The sequence below is a fragment of the Lissotriton helveticus genome, chromosome 5_1, assembly GCF_964261635.1.
Source record: "Lissotriton helveticus chromosome 5_1, aLisHel1.1, whole genome shotgun sequence".
Taxonomy (NCBI): Eukaryota; Metazoa; Chordata; class Amphibia; order Caudata; family Salamandridae; genus Lissotriton; species Lissotriton helveticus.
Genome location: NC_136065.1, coordinates 497,557,182 through 497,576,821, shown reverse-complemented (window position 1 = coordinate 497,576,821; position 19,640 = coordinate 497,557,182). Strand labels below are relative to the sequence as shown.

The window sequence follows — 19,640 nt, the reverse complement described above, 5'->3', positions numbered from 1 at the left end:
CCGTGCGCACTGTAGTCCAGGGGAGGAGTCACCTATCTCGTAATACTTTGAAGACTCTTCCAAGACAACAAGGTGCAAACTTCCGGACCCATCACTAGGCGGCGATCTATGCTAAAATATGAATGTCGAGAAACACAAGAGGAGCTTGGCCCTGATGGACAAATGGGGAGGCTGGGCCTAATTAGATCAATGAACAAAGGAAGGTGCCTCACCACTTACTTTTTATCCCACACTTAAGGAAAAGTTGAGAACACTGTTTGTCGTACTCAACTAGGTATTTTTATTTATACCGATCAATTTTTGATTTCAAATTCTGTTTTGTCAAAACGACCTTATTATGGTCAGACAAACACATATATACAATATACATTCAACATATAGTGTGGCTTATATACATAACAACGTGTTATCACAACAAATATTATTCACTATTAACAAAAAAATGTTTTAAATGCAAAAGCTTTTCGCAACAGACAACAATATTTACAATATAATAAATGAAACACAAATTGACAAATGAAAAAAGACTTTGTGCGAAACACAAAATTGGTGATAAAGTAGAAAAATTAGGAAAGGAGCGTGAAAGCAGATTCAAAATTAGTTGTCAGCCAGCAAATGCTGGTCTCCAAATTGTCCTTTCTAATTGGCCGACGCGTTTCGAATCCAGGAGGTTATGTACCGGATTCTCATCAGGGCACAATTACTCTGTCTGTGAAATTTATAAAAAAGAGAAGAAATAACGTTTCAGTATTTGGGATGAAAAAAGACAGGACTCCCTGTGAAGTGACATACAGCAAAGGGACCTACCGGGTCTTCAGTAGAAACAAATTCGAGGTAAAGTTGGGAATGCAGGCTGAGGCGGCTCCAGAAGGAGTCAGGGGGGCAGAACTACCTGCAATGAGGTGGATTAACATTAGCGCGGCTAGAACGTATAAAGTGCACAGATCGGTTGAAAGGAAGACTCAAAAAATGCACATACCGTCAGCTGCTACTCTGCTAGACGGGGGCAGTCGCCTTCGGATGTAAAATTAAATCCTTCCGTGGATTTTAACTGAAGGGTGAGTCCGGGCGCTGTGTATAAACAGTGCGGGGTTAATATGTGTGGCTGGAGTTGCTTTGGACAACAAGCACTGTGCTAGGTGGCGAGAAAACATACCTTGATTTTTCAATCGCTCTGCGCGAGGGGTCTGGTTCTACGGGTATGTCAGCTGAATGTCAGCAGCCCTACATGCCAAGAACAGATGCATACTGGTAAGTAGCAATTTCCTTTTATTGGTATTTTGTAAAGTTCGTCACATATGCTAAAGAAAGGAAAGAAATTGTGGGTAAAAACGTTGCACTAAATTACGATCGCATCATACATTTTTACAGACTTTTAACTACAGGAGATAATGACAATCCACAATGCGGTTGCTCATCTAGTAACATGTACACCCATTAGAGGACTTATCAACAGTAGCCCAATAAATGACTAACATCTTCATTAATGACCATATTGTCTAGTACATGTTTAATTGAAATCTATTTACGACAACTTATAAATTGGTGTTTTCCAACATCGATCCTGAATATACGCATCCCATTTGTAATCATCTAAATGCTACTCTATTTATCGAATACAAACCTCATAACAAAAATTCAACAAAAGTAGATAAAACCTGTGCAAAGGGGTGAAGTAGATCATATTTGACACTATAACCTGAGGGGGAAGTCATAGTGCGCATAGGCCACTTATGGGTCTGAAGGGCGGGGAGAGAGTCCTCCCACTATCGCTATATCTCCCTCGCCTGATCAGCTGATCTCTGCCTGGCAATTTCTTATGGACATCTGCCACTCGGGTCAGCGCTCAGGGCAATCTGGAGGCCGCGGTGGGCTGTCATGTTTTGCGCCCTCAGGGCCCCAGTCCTGCCTCCTCACTCTCAGTATCCTCAAGCTTTTCCCATGCTACCAGCACCTCTCTCCATTGTTCGGCTATTGGGTGCTTCCTCATACCCTTGGACTCTTCCCAGCTGAGCGCTCTACCTTCTGCCCCAGCCCACATGATGACGTCCCTATTCCAAGTCTCGAACTGAGGCCCCCTCGGAGACTTCCACTCCTTCACTTTAAGGGAGATTCCTTCGGTTGTCTTTGATGCCCACAGGCCTGGAGAGGAATCTGGAAGAAGCACAGGCACAGATGCAAAAGACTTGCAGAACAGCGAGACCAGGAGCAGCAGGAGTTTTCCTTGGTGCATTTTCAGTTCCAGGCGAAGTCCAGGTGCCCAGACGATAGAAGTTGAAGTAGTTTCGGGTTTGAATCTTGCCCTATGACGAATCTGAAGATCCACCCACAGGTAAGCCCTTAAGTACCCTAGGGAAAGGATTAGAACTATTCAGGGATCCCTCCCAGAGGAGGGGCTGGACAGAGGGGAGGATACTCCCACGTCCTTTGTCCAGTTTCACGCTAGAGCTTGAGCCAAGGGCTCCCAGAACTGGTTCAAACTGGAGTTTGCAAGTAGCCCCAGCCCAATACACTAAGTCCTGTCTAGGAGGTGGTCACACCTCCCTTTGACAGGAAACCTATTGTTCTACCTTCCACTGCTCGAGCTCAACTCAGCAGCAGGATGGCAGAACTGTGTCTGTGGTCGGAAGCAGCACTAACTTGCTGATAAACCATGAAAGGCTGGTACCGGGAATACAGGTGGCACCCTCGGGGAGACCCCGAGTACATGGGGTCCTACATCCAACACTGTAATCAGTTTTGGGGTTGGTTTCCAACATGTTTGATACCAACCATGACTGGTTTTGGTGCATCCAATATATAGTTAGAAATCTCGTAATTTACTTGATGTTCACTATATGTATTAAATGGCTGACCACACTTACAAAGTCTGGAGAATCGACTCCGGGGTTTGTAGGGGTGTCTTGCTCATGCAGGGGAGCCCTCACATTTATAACCAAGCACCCTACCCTCAGGACTGAAGAGCTGCTACAGGGGTGACTTATAGGTTTTAAGTGTAGTGACCTCAGATATAAGGAAACTGCTGTGAGAGGTGCAAGCACCAACTCACACAGGCTGCAACGGCATGCCTGAAGTCACAGTTTCAGTGGGCTCCCCTGACTGGCACAATACATGCTGCAGCCCAGGGGAGACCTCCGGTGTACATATGACCTGGGTACCTCAGTACAATATACTAGGGACTTAGAATACCTGTAGCCTACTGGGAAGGTACCAAAGTACTTACTACTGTCAAATTTAGGTAGAAAGCACAGTGGCTGGGGTCCTCATTAGCAGTACCCCAGTCAGACTAGTCATAAAACAGAATAACACCAGCAAAAAGTGGGGGTAACCATGAAAGAGGATCCTACTTTACTACAATGTTCTTCCGTTTTGTCCCTATACTTGGCTTTTTATTTTTCAAGGGACTAGTCTTGTTGGGTCATTGACATGTCCACCTTTTAGTTACACCAGATTGGTGTTCCTGCGAGGAGCAGATGTTATTGTCTCAGTACTGTTTTCAACAGTTTATGTGATACAAGGGTACCCGAGGTATGGTTGTTCACTTTTGTCCTCTGAAAATGGGCTTCCTGCTCAAGAGGTCATTTGCAGGTGTTGTGTATTCTAGTTAGGGACTTTACCTTTTAAAATGCTTCTTCGAAGCAGTTAGGTATGCGGAAGTATTGATTTTCACCCATAAGGACTGGTTGGAACAGCCTGCTCTCATTAGAGATCTAATGTGAATGTCAGCAACAGGAGTGCTGTAAACAATAGCACTTTCAAGATTTAATACCTCAATCCTGAGGAATGCTGGGAATTGCAGTCTTTGTGAGTGGCCACAAACATTTCTCCAATGAGAACCTGGCCGGATGATTCCCCCAATGACAGAGAGGCCGCATGCAAATAAACAGTGTAGACAAACCTGTAAGCCATGCATTTGATAAAGGCGCACTTGAAGAAACGCGTCATGCAATTTTAAAATAAAAAGAAACTTCAGCAGCCCGCTGTGTGCTCTGGTGTGTTTCAAGAAGAGGGAACGAATGATATATATATATATATATATATATATATATCTCCCCCCCCCACAACTTGGCTCCGCTTGGTTGACCCCTGGCGCTCTAACACCGGTGCGTTTTCCTCGGCAGAGCCCTGCCGAATTTCAATTCCAAAACACCCTTGCAGGTAATAAAAACGCACTCGAGCGATCTTTTTTTCCTTTTCAGTTATTTATTGCACCGCAGTTACCAACTCACCTCCCAACAGACTTTCAAAGGCTGCGCCTGTCACAGAAGCCGACTCGAACTTCATCACCCCAGAGCACTCTGCAATTCCCTCGAGGCGCAATATTGGGGCCTTGTGGGTAGTGTAGTTCCACCACACGGGACTGCACATGGTTGATTGGCTGCACATCGTGGGGGCGGAGTATGGTCACTGTTCAAAACAGCGTGACAGGCGGACCATCAACAGCACAAGGAGCAGCTGGAGAGGGGCGCTGAGGAAGGTCAAAAGTACCGAAATGCATCCGCCCGAGACTCTTTTACATTAAAGTGCTCCCTTTAATCTCCCTTCTGGGTCACGTCTCTTTCGTTTGGAGGAGGTGGTGTTATCATATATATATATATATATATATATATATATATATCTTCCCCCCCCCCCCCCCCCACAACTTGGCTCCGCTTGGTTGACCCCTGGCGCTCTAACACCGGTGCGTTTTCCTCGGCAGAGCCCTGCCGAATTTCAATTCCAAAACACCCTTGCAGGTAATAAAAACGCACTCGAGCGATCTTTTTTTCCTTTTCAGTTATTTATTGCACCGCAGTTACCAACGCGTTTCACCGCCCACAGACGGCTTGATCACGGTTGATCAAGCCGTCTGGGCGGTGAAACGCGTTGGTAACTGCGGTGCAATAAATAACTGAAAAGGGAAAAAAAGATCGCTCAAGTGCGTTTTTATTACCTGCAAGGGTGTTTTGGAAATATATATATATATACATGTGATCAAGCCTCTTTGGGAGGCGAAACGCGTCATGACAGATTGCTAGCATGATTTTGCACTAATAAAGCACTAAGGATCAGCACTAAATGGTGGTTTCACTCTACGTTATTTGGTCTCCATCGAAATAGGGGGCATGGCGAATGGCGTTTTCCTGTGTATATATATATATGTGTGTGTGTGTGTTATATGTGTGTATTAGTATAGATCTATATATGTAGGTGGAGTATGAGCTATATAATTTTGGCCATGTTTATTCAATATTTATGGCAGATTCATATCTGGATAGTTGCCATCTTTCCATCCTTATGGGTTCTTTGTACTGTGGGACCCCTGTAGTGCTTAGTTTATCTAATTACTTTTTCTTCAAGGATATATTTTGATTTGCACCAGTTTTAGTTCTTAGGCTGGTCTTTCTGACTTTACTATGAATGCATTTATTCATCTAAGCTGTAATGTGAATGAGGTTTGGAACCTCTTTTTTCTGGATTTCTTAGGACATGTTCTTTTGAATACTTCCTTACTGGTGTAGGGGAATGTAGTTTACAGGGTATTCCTTATTGCCTTTGACCCTTCTAGTCCATAGGCTCATTTCACCCTTTAGGGCTCATGTACTACTGTCGTACTTTTTACTGTTGTCTTTTGACCCAGTGTTATTCAGCTGTTCTTGGGATGTTTTTTCCGTGCTTGTAGGGTTGTTTTTGTTTACATTGCCTGTGGTCCTTGCCACAGTTTTTATAAGGAGCTGATGCTCTTTTCTATCCAATTTCTTCGTACGTCTGGTCTATTGTTAATTCCAACTGACTGGTTTTCCCTAGGAACTTTTTTAGGATTAGCTCACAGTCCTCCTCCGTGTAGATACAGTTATGGTATTTAACCCGGTCGCTGCTTCTGTCGGCCAACAGCAGTCACGAGCACTACCTCCGTAGTGCTGCATCGTCCGTTGGCCGACGCTGCCCCGACCACTCTTCAAAGCCGCCACACCGCAGTGGATTTTCGGCCGCGGTAAACGAGTTAATTCAAAAGTTAAGGAATCTGTGGTTAGATGTCTATATCAGGTGAACAAGTCATTTACCTTCGGTAACGCATTATCTGGTAGAGACATAGTCTAGCTACAGATTACTTAACGCTCTACTCATCCTCCCCACTCTGCGACCGTTGTGCTGTGTAAGTGGTATTTCCTTTTACAACCCTGATTTATACACCGCTGGTCAGTGTTTCAAATAGCTATGTGCTTCATATAACCATTTGATTTTTCCTTATGGAACTTGCTGGGTGTAAGGGTTTTACCCTTTTTCGGTACTGGTTTTATACACCAGTGAACGTTCTTTCATGGAGTTATGTCATTCAGTGAACGATTTGGTCTTACCTTGTAGATCTTGACTTGGTATTGCTATACCATCCATTTCTGTTTTCTAGTTCTTGTTTCAAAGATCATTGATCTTTTTTGGCACACTCTTTCAACAGCCAGTCTCTATAGTAGCTCCACGTTGTGGCGCGGAAGGTTTCACAGTAGAAACTGACGTCCGCATGCCAGAGTGGACTTATATGACTCCACTGACGGCATAACCGGAGTCAACGTCATCATGGCATCGAATGATACCATCCCCCGACACGCAGAGGTACTGCTGAAAATTTTCCGGATTCAGTCTGATGCCTGGGGGAGCATTCAAAAGTGACGGAATCTGCGGCTAGACTATGTCTTTACCAAATAATGCATTACCGAAGGTAAGTAATTTGTACTTCAAAACTGGGCAGAAAGATTTTTGATAGGTCTCCTTGGTGGCACTCTATTCCTCACCACCTTAACTTGCTCGATTAGATTCCTGTTAATAAGTTTGTTATATACCAGAGTCTCTGTAGTTGTCATAAATCCTTCTACGATCAAGGCATGCACTCATAAGCAAATTAATCATTTCTTAAGGGCCATTGTTTACACTTTTTACTGCGGGAGCCTGTTTGCGAGTTCCTCCAAAGATTTGCAGATGCAGGATGGGTGGTCAGTCTTTCGCCTATCTAGGTGCAAATTCATGGAACTCGATCCCTCTTCCACGTCGTCTCATTTCTGATCTACATTTTAGGACTCTCTTAAAACTTTCCTCTATCAGACTAACATCCGTCAACTGAATAAAACTGCTAGATGATGTTTTTACAGCCCTCATATTTCTATTGAGTGAGCATTCATATGTTTTGCAAAACACGAATTTTTTTTTAAACGTTTTTATTGCAGAGCCAAATCTCACATATATCATACATTTATGATCACCTCACTGTATTGTCAACAGTACCAAACTCTGACTCGGGCGAGTCGTCCACACAGCCATTGAGCTCACAACCCGGAGGTCGGGCGGCGTTCTTCAATGATGTCCGTGTTCTAGTAGTCCCCGAGCTCATTTACTCTTGGTGTCAATATGATAGCAGTCCGCTTTTACATTTTTCAACCTACCCCCTCCCCCCAGTTCCCTTCCTACCCTAGTGCCTCAACTCCCCCCCCCCCCCGCCACCCGATGCCTGCGCCTGCGCCTGGAGTCTCATGTAGTGTACGTGGTTGGTCGCTGCCAGGAGGAATGTACTGTTCGCTAAGGGTGTGTTCCTGGTGCACTAGCAGGGCCGTCAATTTCTGAGTCAGTGTGCTGTTCCTCTTCATCCCCCGCGCCATCCCGGAGTGCCTGCACTAGTGCCTCCCACGCTGTCGCCCTTTAGAGCGCCCCGTCATCAGCATTGCATCGGGCTAGTTGATACCTCAGTGTACTTTCGCTCGCCGCCCACCGAAGACATTCACTATACCACCGCTTATATGTGGGTCCCTTCTTTGATTTCCAATTTCTAGTAATTTCTCGTTTGGCTAGTATCAGTCCCATATCTATGAACTTACTGGTCACCTTATTCTTGGGCGTGTGTGGGAACCAATGCAGTACTCCTACTGCTTTAGTGTAGTGTAGCTCCCTGTCCGTAGCGTTATTCAATGCCTGCCCTATCTCTCGCCAGTAGTCTCGTAGCTGCGGACAGTCCCATAACATATGTCCCAGATCCGCCTCTGCTGTGGTGCACCTGGGGCAATCTGCGTTGTCCGCCCCAAAGTACTGCCCAAGTTTCCCCGGGGTGAGGTAGGCCCTATGGAGGATATAGAAATGTATCAATTGAAATCTTGCATTTCTCGTGCTTTTCCTCGCTCGCTGCAGTAGTTGCGCCCAGGTAGTGTCAGGAATCTCCATCTGAAGATCCATCTCCCACTTGGCCTTTAGTGTTAGCAGCGGTTTCAGTGCTTCTCGTAACATCCAAGAATAAAGGCAGGACACTGCTTTAAAAGTGCCAGCTGCCATCATCGTGTATTGGCAGGCCAAGGATGTGGCAGGCTCCTGCAACCCTTCCCCCCCAGTGCGCCTGCAGGGCACTAGTCACAGCAGCATGCACCAAATAGTCACCTCTCGGCAGACCGAAGCGTTCCTGTAGGGTTTGGTACGGGAGTAACACCCCGTCCTCGTACAGATCACCTAACATCTGTAACCCCGCATCCTCCGACCCTTGGAGTCGGGACCAGTCGCCATCGTGGTGAAGTGCCGTCACCATGCCCAGCGGAATCTCCGGTGCGTACATCCGATCTCTTCCGCACTCGGTTCCAACAGAGCCGGAAGGCTTGCTCCTCCAGGGAAAGGTCCCTGACGAGAAGCTTCTGCTGCAGGGTGATGTAAGCCAATACATCGTGGGGTGCCCCTGTCTCTCTCCAGTTCCGGGCCCCGATACACCCTCGCTATCTCTTGTGTGAAGACCTGCAACTGCGCCGCCAGGTAATAGTATTCAAAATCCGGCATTGCCATGCCCCCCTCGTCCTTGGGACGAAGCAATGTGTCGAGCGCTATTCTGCGTCTGCCTGTTCCCCACAGAAAGGCTATTACCAACGATCTTAACTGCTGAAAAATAGAGCGCGGTATCCACACCGGTAGTGTGCGAAAATAGTAAAGGAGCCGCGGGAGCGCTATCATTTTTAGTAATGAGATGCGGCCTGTCACCGAGATCGGAAGAGTGGCCCAAAAGGTCATGCTACCCTTCAGTGCACTAATACACCGTACCACATTGCCCTCCAATATATCTGCCGTCGAATGGTATATATGAACTCCTAGGTATTTATTTTAAACAACTAGGCTCCCATTTGAGTATCTGGAGATTAGCAGGGCACTCCTCCTCCTTCCGTAGTGGGAATAAACAGGACTTGGCCCAGTTAACCTTTAATCCTGACAACGTTCCGAAAAGTTCTAGCAGCCGTCTTGCTCCCTCTAATTCCTCGTCCGCGTTTGCCAGGAATAATAAAAGATCATCCGCATACAGTGAAATCATCTGCGGCACCCCCCTATGAAGTAAACCCTCGTAGTATCTTCCCGCCCGCGCCTCAACCGCGAAGGGCTCCATCGCTAGTGCAAACAGCAGAGGAGACAACGAGCATCCCTGCCTAGTCCCGCGGCCCACGTGATACTAACTCGAAATCAGGGAGCCTACTCGGACTCGAGCCTTGGCCGTCGCATATAACACTTTGGTCCAGCCAATATAATTATCTCCCAAGCCGAAATGCTCCATTACCCGATAGAGATATCCCCACTCCAGGCTGTCGAACGCCTTCTCGATATCAATTGATAACACCAAAGGCTTGGTCGTTTCAGACGTCGTGTCCCCGATCATTCGTATTAAGTGGCGTATATTGTCGGTGGTGTTCCACGCAGGAATGAATCCTGACTGGTCCCTGTGGATCAGCTCGGGCATATGGCCCAACAGTCTATTGGCCAATATTTTGCTCAGAATTTTATAGTCTGTCGACAACATTGAAAGCGGGCAGTAGGAGGAAATTCTACTACTCTCTCTCCCCGGTTTCAGCAACGGGATCATCAGGGCTTCGCACGTGGACTGAGGCAACTTCCCTCTCGATTTCGCTTCATTATACACCGCTTGTAATCGCAGGGCCAGGTATTCCAGGTATCTACCGTAAAATTCTATGGGCAAGCCATCCAACCCTGGCGTTTTGTTTCGAGCCATCTGTTTCACTGCGCTCCTTATTTCCCCCAGCGTGACGTCTCTACCCAGATCATCCGACTGTCCCTGTTCTAGCCGCGGCAATTGCAGTCCCTCCAAGAAGGTGTCAATGTCAGGCTCTCGGCCTTCCGATCCGCTCTCATACAGCCTTTCATAATACGCCTGGAACCTGTCCAAGATCCCCGCTTGGGTATTGCAGGTGGTACCATCTTCCCCCCCAATGACCAAGATCGGGTGGCTGCGCCTAGTTGGGCTAGCCAGCCAAGCTAGCATCGTTCCGCCTTGTCACCCTCAGCATGTGCCCTTGTCAGGTAGTTCTTATAATCAAAGCTACGCAGCCGTTCCATTTCTACCGCTACCGCCTCTTTGGCCTTTCCAACTTCTTCCTGGAGCTCAGGGTGGTTAGGGGGCTCCAATTCGATTTTACGCAGCCCTTTCTCTGCCCTGTCAAGATCGTCTAACAGTGTTTTACGGGCCCCCGCATACGCCCCTATACAATGGCCCCGGACTACAACCTTGAAGGCATCCCACTCCGTCGCCCTGGAGGTCGCGGAGCAACCATTTTCCTCGAAATAACGAGTGAGCCTCTCACCTAGGTCTTCCCTGAACAGCAAGTCGTCCAGGGTATCAGGGCGCAGTTGCCAGGTCGGGACCCGTGATCTCGGTCATCCAATTTAGTGTCAGCAACAGGGGGTTGTGGTCGGACAACGTGCGGGTGAGATACTCCGCCTTAGCCACAGAGGGAAGCACACGCGAGGAGCACAGAAGCACATCCAGCCGGACATGAAGGTCGTGTAGACTAGAGTGATATGAATAATCTCTCACTGTGGGGTGAAGCGCCCTCCAAGCGTCCGTCATTTCCCATCTTTCCTGCCATTCTAGCCTGCGCTTCGCAAGTCTATACACTGGTGATGCATGCAATGGTGGGTGGGACCTACCTAATGTGGTGTCTGCTACGGAATTAAAATCCCCACCCATGAGTATAGGCCCCGTTAAGTAGCTCGCCAGCTTGCCTGACAGCTTTGTCAAAAATGCAGGCTGATCAATGTTGGGCGCGTACACGCTGCAGAGCGCTATGTCCCGACCTCTAAGTTTCCCCTCCACGGCCACAAATCTGCCCTCTGGGTCAACTATTTGCTTAGTCACTTGGAAGGGAACCCCTGCTCGAACCCATATCAGTGCCCCCCTCGCAAACGCAGAGTACGTAGTATTAAACAGTTGGCCTCTCCACCGTCGCTGTAGCGCAATGCCCTCCTGTTTTGTTAGGTGTGTCTCCTGTAGCAGCGCGATCTGAACCCCTCTACGGACCAGGTAAGCATGAATCTTGTGTCGTCTCGCCATAGTATGCAGGCCCGCACATTCCAGGTCACACACTTCAATGCTCCTGAGCTAGCCATTGTCCCTTACGCAATCGTTCACAGTAACAGCAGGTATCTCCCATGCGCTCATGGCGGCTACCCCTTCGTTCTCCCCCCTCCCATGCAACTGTTCCCCAATCCCCACCACCCTAGCCTTGAGCCACCCCAACTACTCTCGGCAACCTCCCCCCCAGTACAGGACCCACCTTTACTAAAGCAGCCCCCATCCAAACTTTAACAAAAGGGTCAACCACCCCAACCGCTAACTTCAAATTCCGCAGTCTCCACTGCGGTGACCGTAGGGGCCAGCAGGGCATGGCCCAACTCCGAGGGTGACTACCACATTCCCGCCCCTCCGCCCCCCAATCCCCCCCAGTCACTCACGAGTATCCGGACTTCTGCACCACAGTCATTTGCATCGGTGGGCCTTGTCCCCCCAGGTGCGATAAACAATACGGTCCTCCAGGTTCTCCCCATTTAAGCTTCTATGATTTCTTCGGACGTTTGTGGCGTCACTACTGGTCCCTTGGCCCCACCTAGTTCGGATAAGTCCGTTTCCGAGCCCGTGACGTGTTCCTCAGATTCCGAACCCTTACATGATTGGCTGTGCACCGTTCCTGATAAGTCCGCCACCGCTTGAAGTGCCGCCTTTCTCTCTCCCTCCGTTTGCGACACCGTCGGTTTCCTAGCCCTTTGTCGGCGCTTCCGAAGGCGCTGTGATTTCCTGACCGGTTGTCTCCGTTGCTCCACCTCAGCTCTGACCCTAGCGCCGTCCATTCCAGCCTTGTACATATCCCACCACGTCCAGGCATCCGCTGATGTAGGGAAGAAGAGTGTTTTTTCATCCACCACGACTCTGAGCTTCGCCGGGAAGAGGAGCGAATACTTTATGCCCTCTGCGCGTAGTTCCCACTTGATCGACAGGAAGGATGCCCGCTGTTTCTGAGTCTCAAATGTAAAGTCTGGGAACAATGTCACATTACTATTGTCCACCTGAAAGGGGCCCGCCTCTCTGGCCCTTTGCAACAGCCAGTCCCGGTCTTTATAATGCAGCAGTTTGATAACCACCGGGTGAGGTGGTCGGCCCGGGTCGGGCGGCCTGGCCGGGACTCTGTGCGCCCGCTCTAGCGTGAAGAAAGGTGAAAGCCCCTCAGGTGCCACTTCTGTTCGCAACCAGTGATCAAGAAATCCCACCATGTCGTTCCCCCCCTTTTTCTCCGGAAGGCCCACCAGGCGCACACTGCGATTTTCAGCGTCCTCCGCCCGCCGCTCCAGTGCCAGTATCCGGTCCAAGGCATCGCCCAGTCGCCCTTCCATAGATTGGTGCTTCGGGACCATCTCTTGCAGGGTGACCTCTGTGCTTTTGACCCTGTCCTTTAACTTACCATGGTCCGTTCGCAGGAGCCCCAATCCTGTTGCCACATGAGCAATATCCTGTTGTAAAGCTTCCTTCGTGGCCGTGATGGCGTCCAATATTTTATCCTGCATTTGCTGTAGGTCCATGTGGCCCTGCTCCGTTCCGTCCGCCGGTTCTGAGCCAGTAGCTCCGTCCCCTTTCCCCTTTGTTTTCCCCATCCCGAGGACTGCGCCCGACTGCTCTCCTCAGAGGCCCGAAGATGGGGGGTTAGGGTCCTCCCGCTACTGCGGGGCGAGGGTCAGTCGCCCGTACGGTGAGTACCAGCGGCTCCACCGGGTCCAGGCAGCAAGTCTTGGCCAGCTCGCTATGCCGCCTCCTCCAACCAGCCTTCACCCCGCTCTTGCGCTCGGTCCTCGGGTGGCCTCACACCACAGCCGGTCCGCCAGGGCGACCCAGGTTCTCCCGGCGCCGCAGCAAGGACCGCACCCCTCCAGGGAGTATGGGTCCCTCTGGTAGGCTAGCACGCCCCTTCACATACCCTCAGCAAGCGTGAGAACTCTGGGTTGGGCAGGGCCCTCGCTGTCGGTCACCGCACGATCTTCCAGGCTCCCCACCTCAATCGGCCCTGTCACCAGGCTCCTGCGGACAACTCACCGGAAGCACCTCTCTCCAGGACGCGGGTCTCCGCATGGAAACTGCTTCACTCGGGTCCGCTCGTTGGCTCCGACCCCCACGCACCCCCTACGGGGCGGGCCCCCGCCAATCCTGCCACCTCTAGTAAAGTGGGGGCGCCGGCCTGATTCCGATCTGCCCCCATGGCTCCGAGTGCACCCCGCCCTGACAGTACTTGCGTCCCAGCTAGACCTCCGTGGTGGGATGCACGAGGCGCTATCCCCCCTGGGTCAGGGCTCCGCGCGACCTCCGTCCCCCTGCTGAATCCGGATCAGTCTCCGGGTGGTAGGCTCTGGGCAGGCCTCTCTTCCGTAGCACATGGGGGGATCCTCCTCACGCCAGCCAGTTCCTCGCAGCTAAGGCTCTGTCCGCCTCCTCCGCAGTCCCGTTACTCCGCCGGGTCCTCAGCTTGTGTTTCGCAGGGCCGCCGCCATCTTGAGAGAGCCGCGGGGACGCCCGATGATCGTCTACCTCTATCTTCTCGTGCGTGGTAGGGGATGATATGGGCAGGCGCCACTACAGCGGTTGCCCCGCAGCCCCCCCCAGTGGCTCCCCTCACGAGTCCGGTGCCCTTAGGACGGAGATCGTCGATCCCCCTCGGCCTGTAGCAGCGTCGGTCCGAGCCTCAAGCCGCCATCTTGGGTCGCAGCCTCCCGCTCCCCGAGCAGGTTCCCGATCCCGGGTATTCGTGCCAAGTAGTGAGAAATGACTGCGTCCTCGGGGTCCCGCTGTCCCACCGAAGCCTTCCGCTATTAGGACGGCCGTTTGCCGCCGGAATCCGTGCAGTTTACCAGGATAACAGCTGGGATCGGGTGCGGAGCTCCAGGCTCTCGCTGCCTAACTCCTCGGCATCCAAGCCACGCCCCGCTTTGCAAAACACTAATGATGATAATTCATATAATACATTTTGTATTCTAACTCCTTAAACACATTTTGTTGAAACACTGAAATATGTTTAGATCATTATAAATATGTATTCAGTATTACTCTGGGGCACTATTGCATCAAACGCATTTTATTATAATGCATTGCTTTTGATGTAGTTGTGCCTCAGTGACAGATATATGCACATATAGAGAGTTAAGAGAACAATAGGATTTGTTATAGATGGTAAATATGTAATGTACATAGTCCATTTGACCTCTTTAAAATGTGGTAATGCATTTTAAATGAGGTAATCCTCATGGAAATCAGTAAAGGAATTTTGAAGCCAATAATTCTTGTGGCGTCCATGTCCGAATATAAACCAATTTTTTCTAGCATTTGACTTCAGTACTATTACATTCGTTGCCTAACTGGCAATAACGTTTAACCAAGCATATTGCAGATTGAAATATCAGTATAAGTGTTCAACAATGACTGCAGTTTAGAAAGGCTTCTGCATTCAGGATTGCATAGTTTGAGTGTTAGAGTTTTGTGGAAGGACAACTAATATGTAAACAACTTCTTTCAACAGAAGTCCAGCTAGCCAAGTTACAAGAACTAGGATTCACTTTGGAAGACTGTCGTAAGGCTCTGCTGGCGTGTAAAGGTATTTTTTTTTCTGTATTCATGACTGTATCTCCCTGCAATCTGCTTGTGAGCAACTCTTGGGCCATAATAGTTCAGATCAACGTTAATTGCTCTAACTGTCTAATAATCTACATTTATAGTGTTTCCACAGATTGACTGTGATTCCACATATTCAAGATCTCTACCACGAGACTGGACATCACACATTTGAACTCTTTTAGTGTGTCGATAATCCCCACTTAAGTTGAGTCTGCCAGTGTGCTTCAGCTAGCTGTTTTCTACAAAGCATGCAATAGACAGACAAGTACTCTGCATCCAAACCAAGAATCATCCAATGTCTTAACCTTTGAGGCAGACAACATACTCCTTACTACTCTCCTTTGAACAAAAGCATTAGCTGGGGTTCCTTGTAAAAAGAATGCAGGACGTGTTATTTTAGCAAATTTATTTGTGGTGAAAACATAGGAGGTGGCAAAAGCTAGGTCCTTTACTTAACATGAGAAAGTTAAAAAGATGGTGAGATAAGATCTCTACAATTAAATAATGAGAGGAAGATACACAAAATATTTCGTATTTTTGTACAGAACATGGTAAACCTAACAACAATAAAAACTCTGGCAGTGCATAACTTTATTCAGCTAAAATTAATTCAAATTTAAATACAATTAAATTAATGGCATGTTCAACTCAGATTTAACTTGCAAACTTGCCTTGTAAAAAAAGACAATTTTTCTGTGAGAGACTGTTTGGAATTTCACTTTTCTTAAAGATGCTTCCACTCCCTGTTATAAAACAAGTTAAAAGAACAAAAGGTAGGTAGCTCTTGAATTAGAGAGAGGATGTTCAGAGATGGAGCCCTTTCAGACCCTTATTCAATTAAAAAAATAAGAAAGGTGCGTATCCCAGAAGATCATAAAGGAATAAGTAAAATATATTTTAAAAAACAGTTTTATGCTTGCAAACAAAGTCTCAGGAGCTAATTTGCCAGGATGTCTGTCACAAAGTTGAGCTTATAAAGCCACCAAATCTGTAGTGAGCTGAACTACTAATTTACAGTGTCATTTCTACCATCAGCAAATCCAGGCAGGTCTTTGAAAGGCGATCAGCACCATAGAGCAGACATTGTGTCTACACTTGATATGTACTAAATATGTGATGATTAAAAATTGCCCACTCTACCTCACATTCATTGATCTATGATCCACTTTTGATTTGGTATGTAGACTAAGGCTCTCGAGTACTCTCCAGCTGCTGGGTGTCGACTCACCTTTATAGTAGCAATCAAAGGTCTCTTTCTGCAACAGAGCACACGTTAGGGAATGCAGCATCCCCTTCTCTATCTCCTCTGGGGTCCGACAGGGCTGTGTTATGCGTCCCCCCCCCATTAACTTAATTATAAATAATGTCACTGCCTGCCTGGAGGATAGGCGTGAAGGTCCGCATTTTGTTATCTGTGTGTGTGGTTTTTATTGTTGAAGGAAAATTCCATGCATGTTATGATTTGAAGATTTCTCTGTTTCCGTAAAATAAAATGCCTATACATCGACGAGAAGAAAACCAAGGTGTCATGGTGATGAAAGCAGGCTTACAGGTTAAAGAGACCGTTTATGTAGATGAGGAATTGTTATAAAAGGTTGTACAGTTCGATTATCTTGGCCTGCGCTTCCATCGCTCACTTAGTTGGCAACTCCACTTAAAGAAATCTGCTGTTATGTGTAGAGCATGCTACAATGTAGTCCTTAGATTATCTAAAACAGTATGCAGCCAGCACCTAACTGCCATTTTTTTTTGTTGAAAATCTCTTTTTATTTTCCAAACATGAAAAACACCGAAAAGAGAGGGGGGGCCATAATGACACAGCGTTCAGCCTACAACCCATGCAGGGCCGGCCGCGAGTTTACCCTGGACATTGATTATCAGTGAGGGGCAAGCTACAAGCAGACAGTTTGAACACAGCATGTCGCCTACAACCCGCACGGGGCCGGCCGCGTAGTCTATAGTGTGTCACTGAAACAACATATTGTAGGGTACCACAGAATTTAGCTAAGAATTACAGCGTTCGATAGGGCATACATCAGATCACTATTTACAGAGCGATAAGCCTACAACCCACGTGGGGCCGGCCGCGTTAAAGATAGAGGTGTCGCTATAGAGCCCAGGCAGTGTATAACTCATGGTGGCATGACATGGCGCCTACTACTTGTGTATTGCCAGCTACTGTGGACAATATAGGAAGCAACAGCTCTGGGCGGCTTGCGACATAAACCCCAGAAAAGCAGAACCAATAACAGCGCAATCAGGGGCGAAATGCCCTAAGAAAGTGGATAGTAAGAAATAGACAGAAATAAAACAGGGATAGCTGCAGAGGGAAAGGGTGGAGAACGGAGATGGCTATCTAGGGGGCGCGGGTGAGCGGGAGTGCGTAGCCATGGGCAACCACAAACATTCTGGGGGACCTGGGGGGAGGGCGCTATGAGCTGGGCCGCGATATTCAGTCGGGGCCCTTGATTAGATTAGCAGGTGTTGACGGGACAAGTGCATCCTCGAAGAGACGTAGTGCCCTAAGTTTCACAGGCAGGTATCGCGCATGCTCTATCTTGCAGAGGTAGTGAACCAGGGAACGCCACACAGCAGTAAAGCGAGTCTCCCGCATTTGCAGGCGCGCAGTGAAAAGTTCCATAGTTAAAACATGCAACAATCGCACAAACCAAGCGGCTATCGGAGGTGCCTCCGGCCTTTTCCAGTAAAGGGCGATGAGTTGTTGGGCCGCCCCAAGCATATGTAAGGCTATGGTCCAATCGCTGTTTGTGAGTGCTTGTAAAGTGGCAGGCTTGATGCCCAGGAGGATCGTAGCTATGGAGTCAGGAAGGGGAAACCCCAATACCCCCTTAATGTGACTGAGGACCTCCTTCCATAGTAGGGTCAGAAGTGGGCAGGCCCACCAAATGTGTATGAAGTCACCAGATGCGGACGAACACCTCCAGCACATAGGGGACGAGGCAGGGAGCATTTGATGCAGCCGGCTGGTGTATAGTACCATTGCGTCATCATCTTATACGCGTTCTCCCTCTGTGAGATACTGCGAAATATCTTGGGGATGTCACTCCACTGTAGTGTAGTTCCTATCATCCCAATAGGCTCTGCGCATTGGAATAATACCTTCAATAGTATAGGCCTAGACCAGACGTTAACTAGGTCTACTACTGTCGATATTAGACTTAAAGTTTTGGGTTTGCCAGCTTAGCTCAGAGTTCACTAGAAACTTTCTCGAATGTTCAGGAAAGAATTAACTTCCCTGATCAGACAAGAAGGGATTTAGTTTCTGACAACCATAGAACATGACAACTTTGCTCTCCCCTAATCAAGAGTGTATCTCGAGAGTCGTGTGAACAAAAGGCAATTTATTTTACTCAGTCAGTACGTGCATTCTTAGTCTCATCAGATTGTAGAGAAAAGGAAGAGACGGGCGTGTTCAATAAAAGATGTTATTTATTGATCAGTCTCTTTTCTCATACAAGAGAAATGGATCGATATTATTGCAATACTTATAGTTAAGTAAAGTGCATACATTAAAAGCAGAAGTATAAAATAATACTGTAAAAACATTGATATGGTTTCTAAGCCATATGAAGGTTTAAAATGATTTAAAATGTATTACATACACATATACATTTGACTAAACGTACTCAACTGGTGTTTCTAAATACGCCTACCCCGTGTACCTGACCTAAGTCTAATGCGTGGGCGGGAATAGAAAGTTACAGTTTAAGTTAAGTTTGTTTTTGCCAAGTGACTGACTAAAGAATTCTCTGCGAGGGGTTATTCAGTTCTGTACCTGGAAGTTAGGATGAAATGAGGGATGGTATCTCTCTCTCTGGTCTCGATATTCCAGGCTGCCTGCGAGGGCTACCCGGAAGCGCCGGTGCTGGATTTCTCGGCAGGAGAAAGCAGCGCGTCTCGTTCTCAGCGCGTCAGGAAGGCGGGGCTGCGCCAGCGGGGTCTGCTCTGCTCTGGGCTTCGGCAAGTATGGCTGCTCCGTCTCGTCACCACCGCGTGTGTTTGCATAGGGCAATATCGGTAATATTTATACCTTTAAGGTGCCGAGATTGACGTAAGGATGGACATAGATACGTCAATAAAGATGTCATACGACCAGGTCGTTAGCACATTCTTTTGCTGAAGTTCTCGGTGAAATCAAAACAATGGCCGCAGGGTTTTTCCCAGGTTGTCATAGGTTTGATTTGTTATGAGAACTCCGTATGCCTTATCAGGGGCTGGAGGAATATCGCTTGTCTAATTAGATCGCAAGCGTTATGACCTAATCAGATAACACGTTCCTGTGCCGTAGTGTGGCTTTGTCAGATAACGGTATCTGCATCATGGGGGTTTGCTGCCTCATGGGCTGACAGCTAGTTAACTTGTTAGTTTGCTAACCAGAATAGGGTCAGGAATAGGGGGATCGATTCAGAACCTATAGGAATACATCACACCCACTCCACGCTAACTATGGACATATTTACTAATCTATGCATAGTAAAACATAGTACAACATACTATAGAGTAGTGTGTATACCTTACCACCCCAAAATACATAAATGCATTTTGCAATTTACAAATATACGGAAAAATTGCAGTCATATATATTGTATGCACTCAAGCTGTAGAATAATGCTAAAGTAATCACGCATTTGTATACATTATTGCTATTCGGTATATGAGAATTTACACATGAAATGGCTCTTAATACAGA

General features: G+C 47.8%; 1 protein-coding gene across 2 annotated transcripts in view; it reads left to right on the top strand.

Moving 5' to 3' along the window:
• The window catches only part of VPS13D (vacuolar protein sorting 13 homolog D), a 2,979,414-nt gene that overhangs the window by 1,077,938 nt on the left and 1,881,836 nt on the right, over positions 1-19,640 (top strand). For both annotated transcript variants that reach the window (XM_078642819.1, XM_078642818.1), the window contains exon 35: positions 14,835-14,909. In XM_078642819.1, the coding sequence (XP_078498945.1) occupies positions 14,835-14,909 (75 nt within the window). The remainder of the gene's footprint in view (positions 1-14,834; positions 14,910-19,640) is intronic.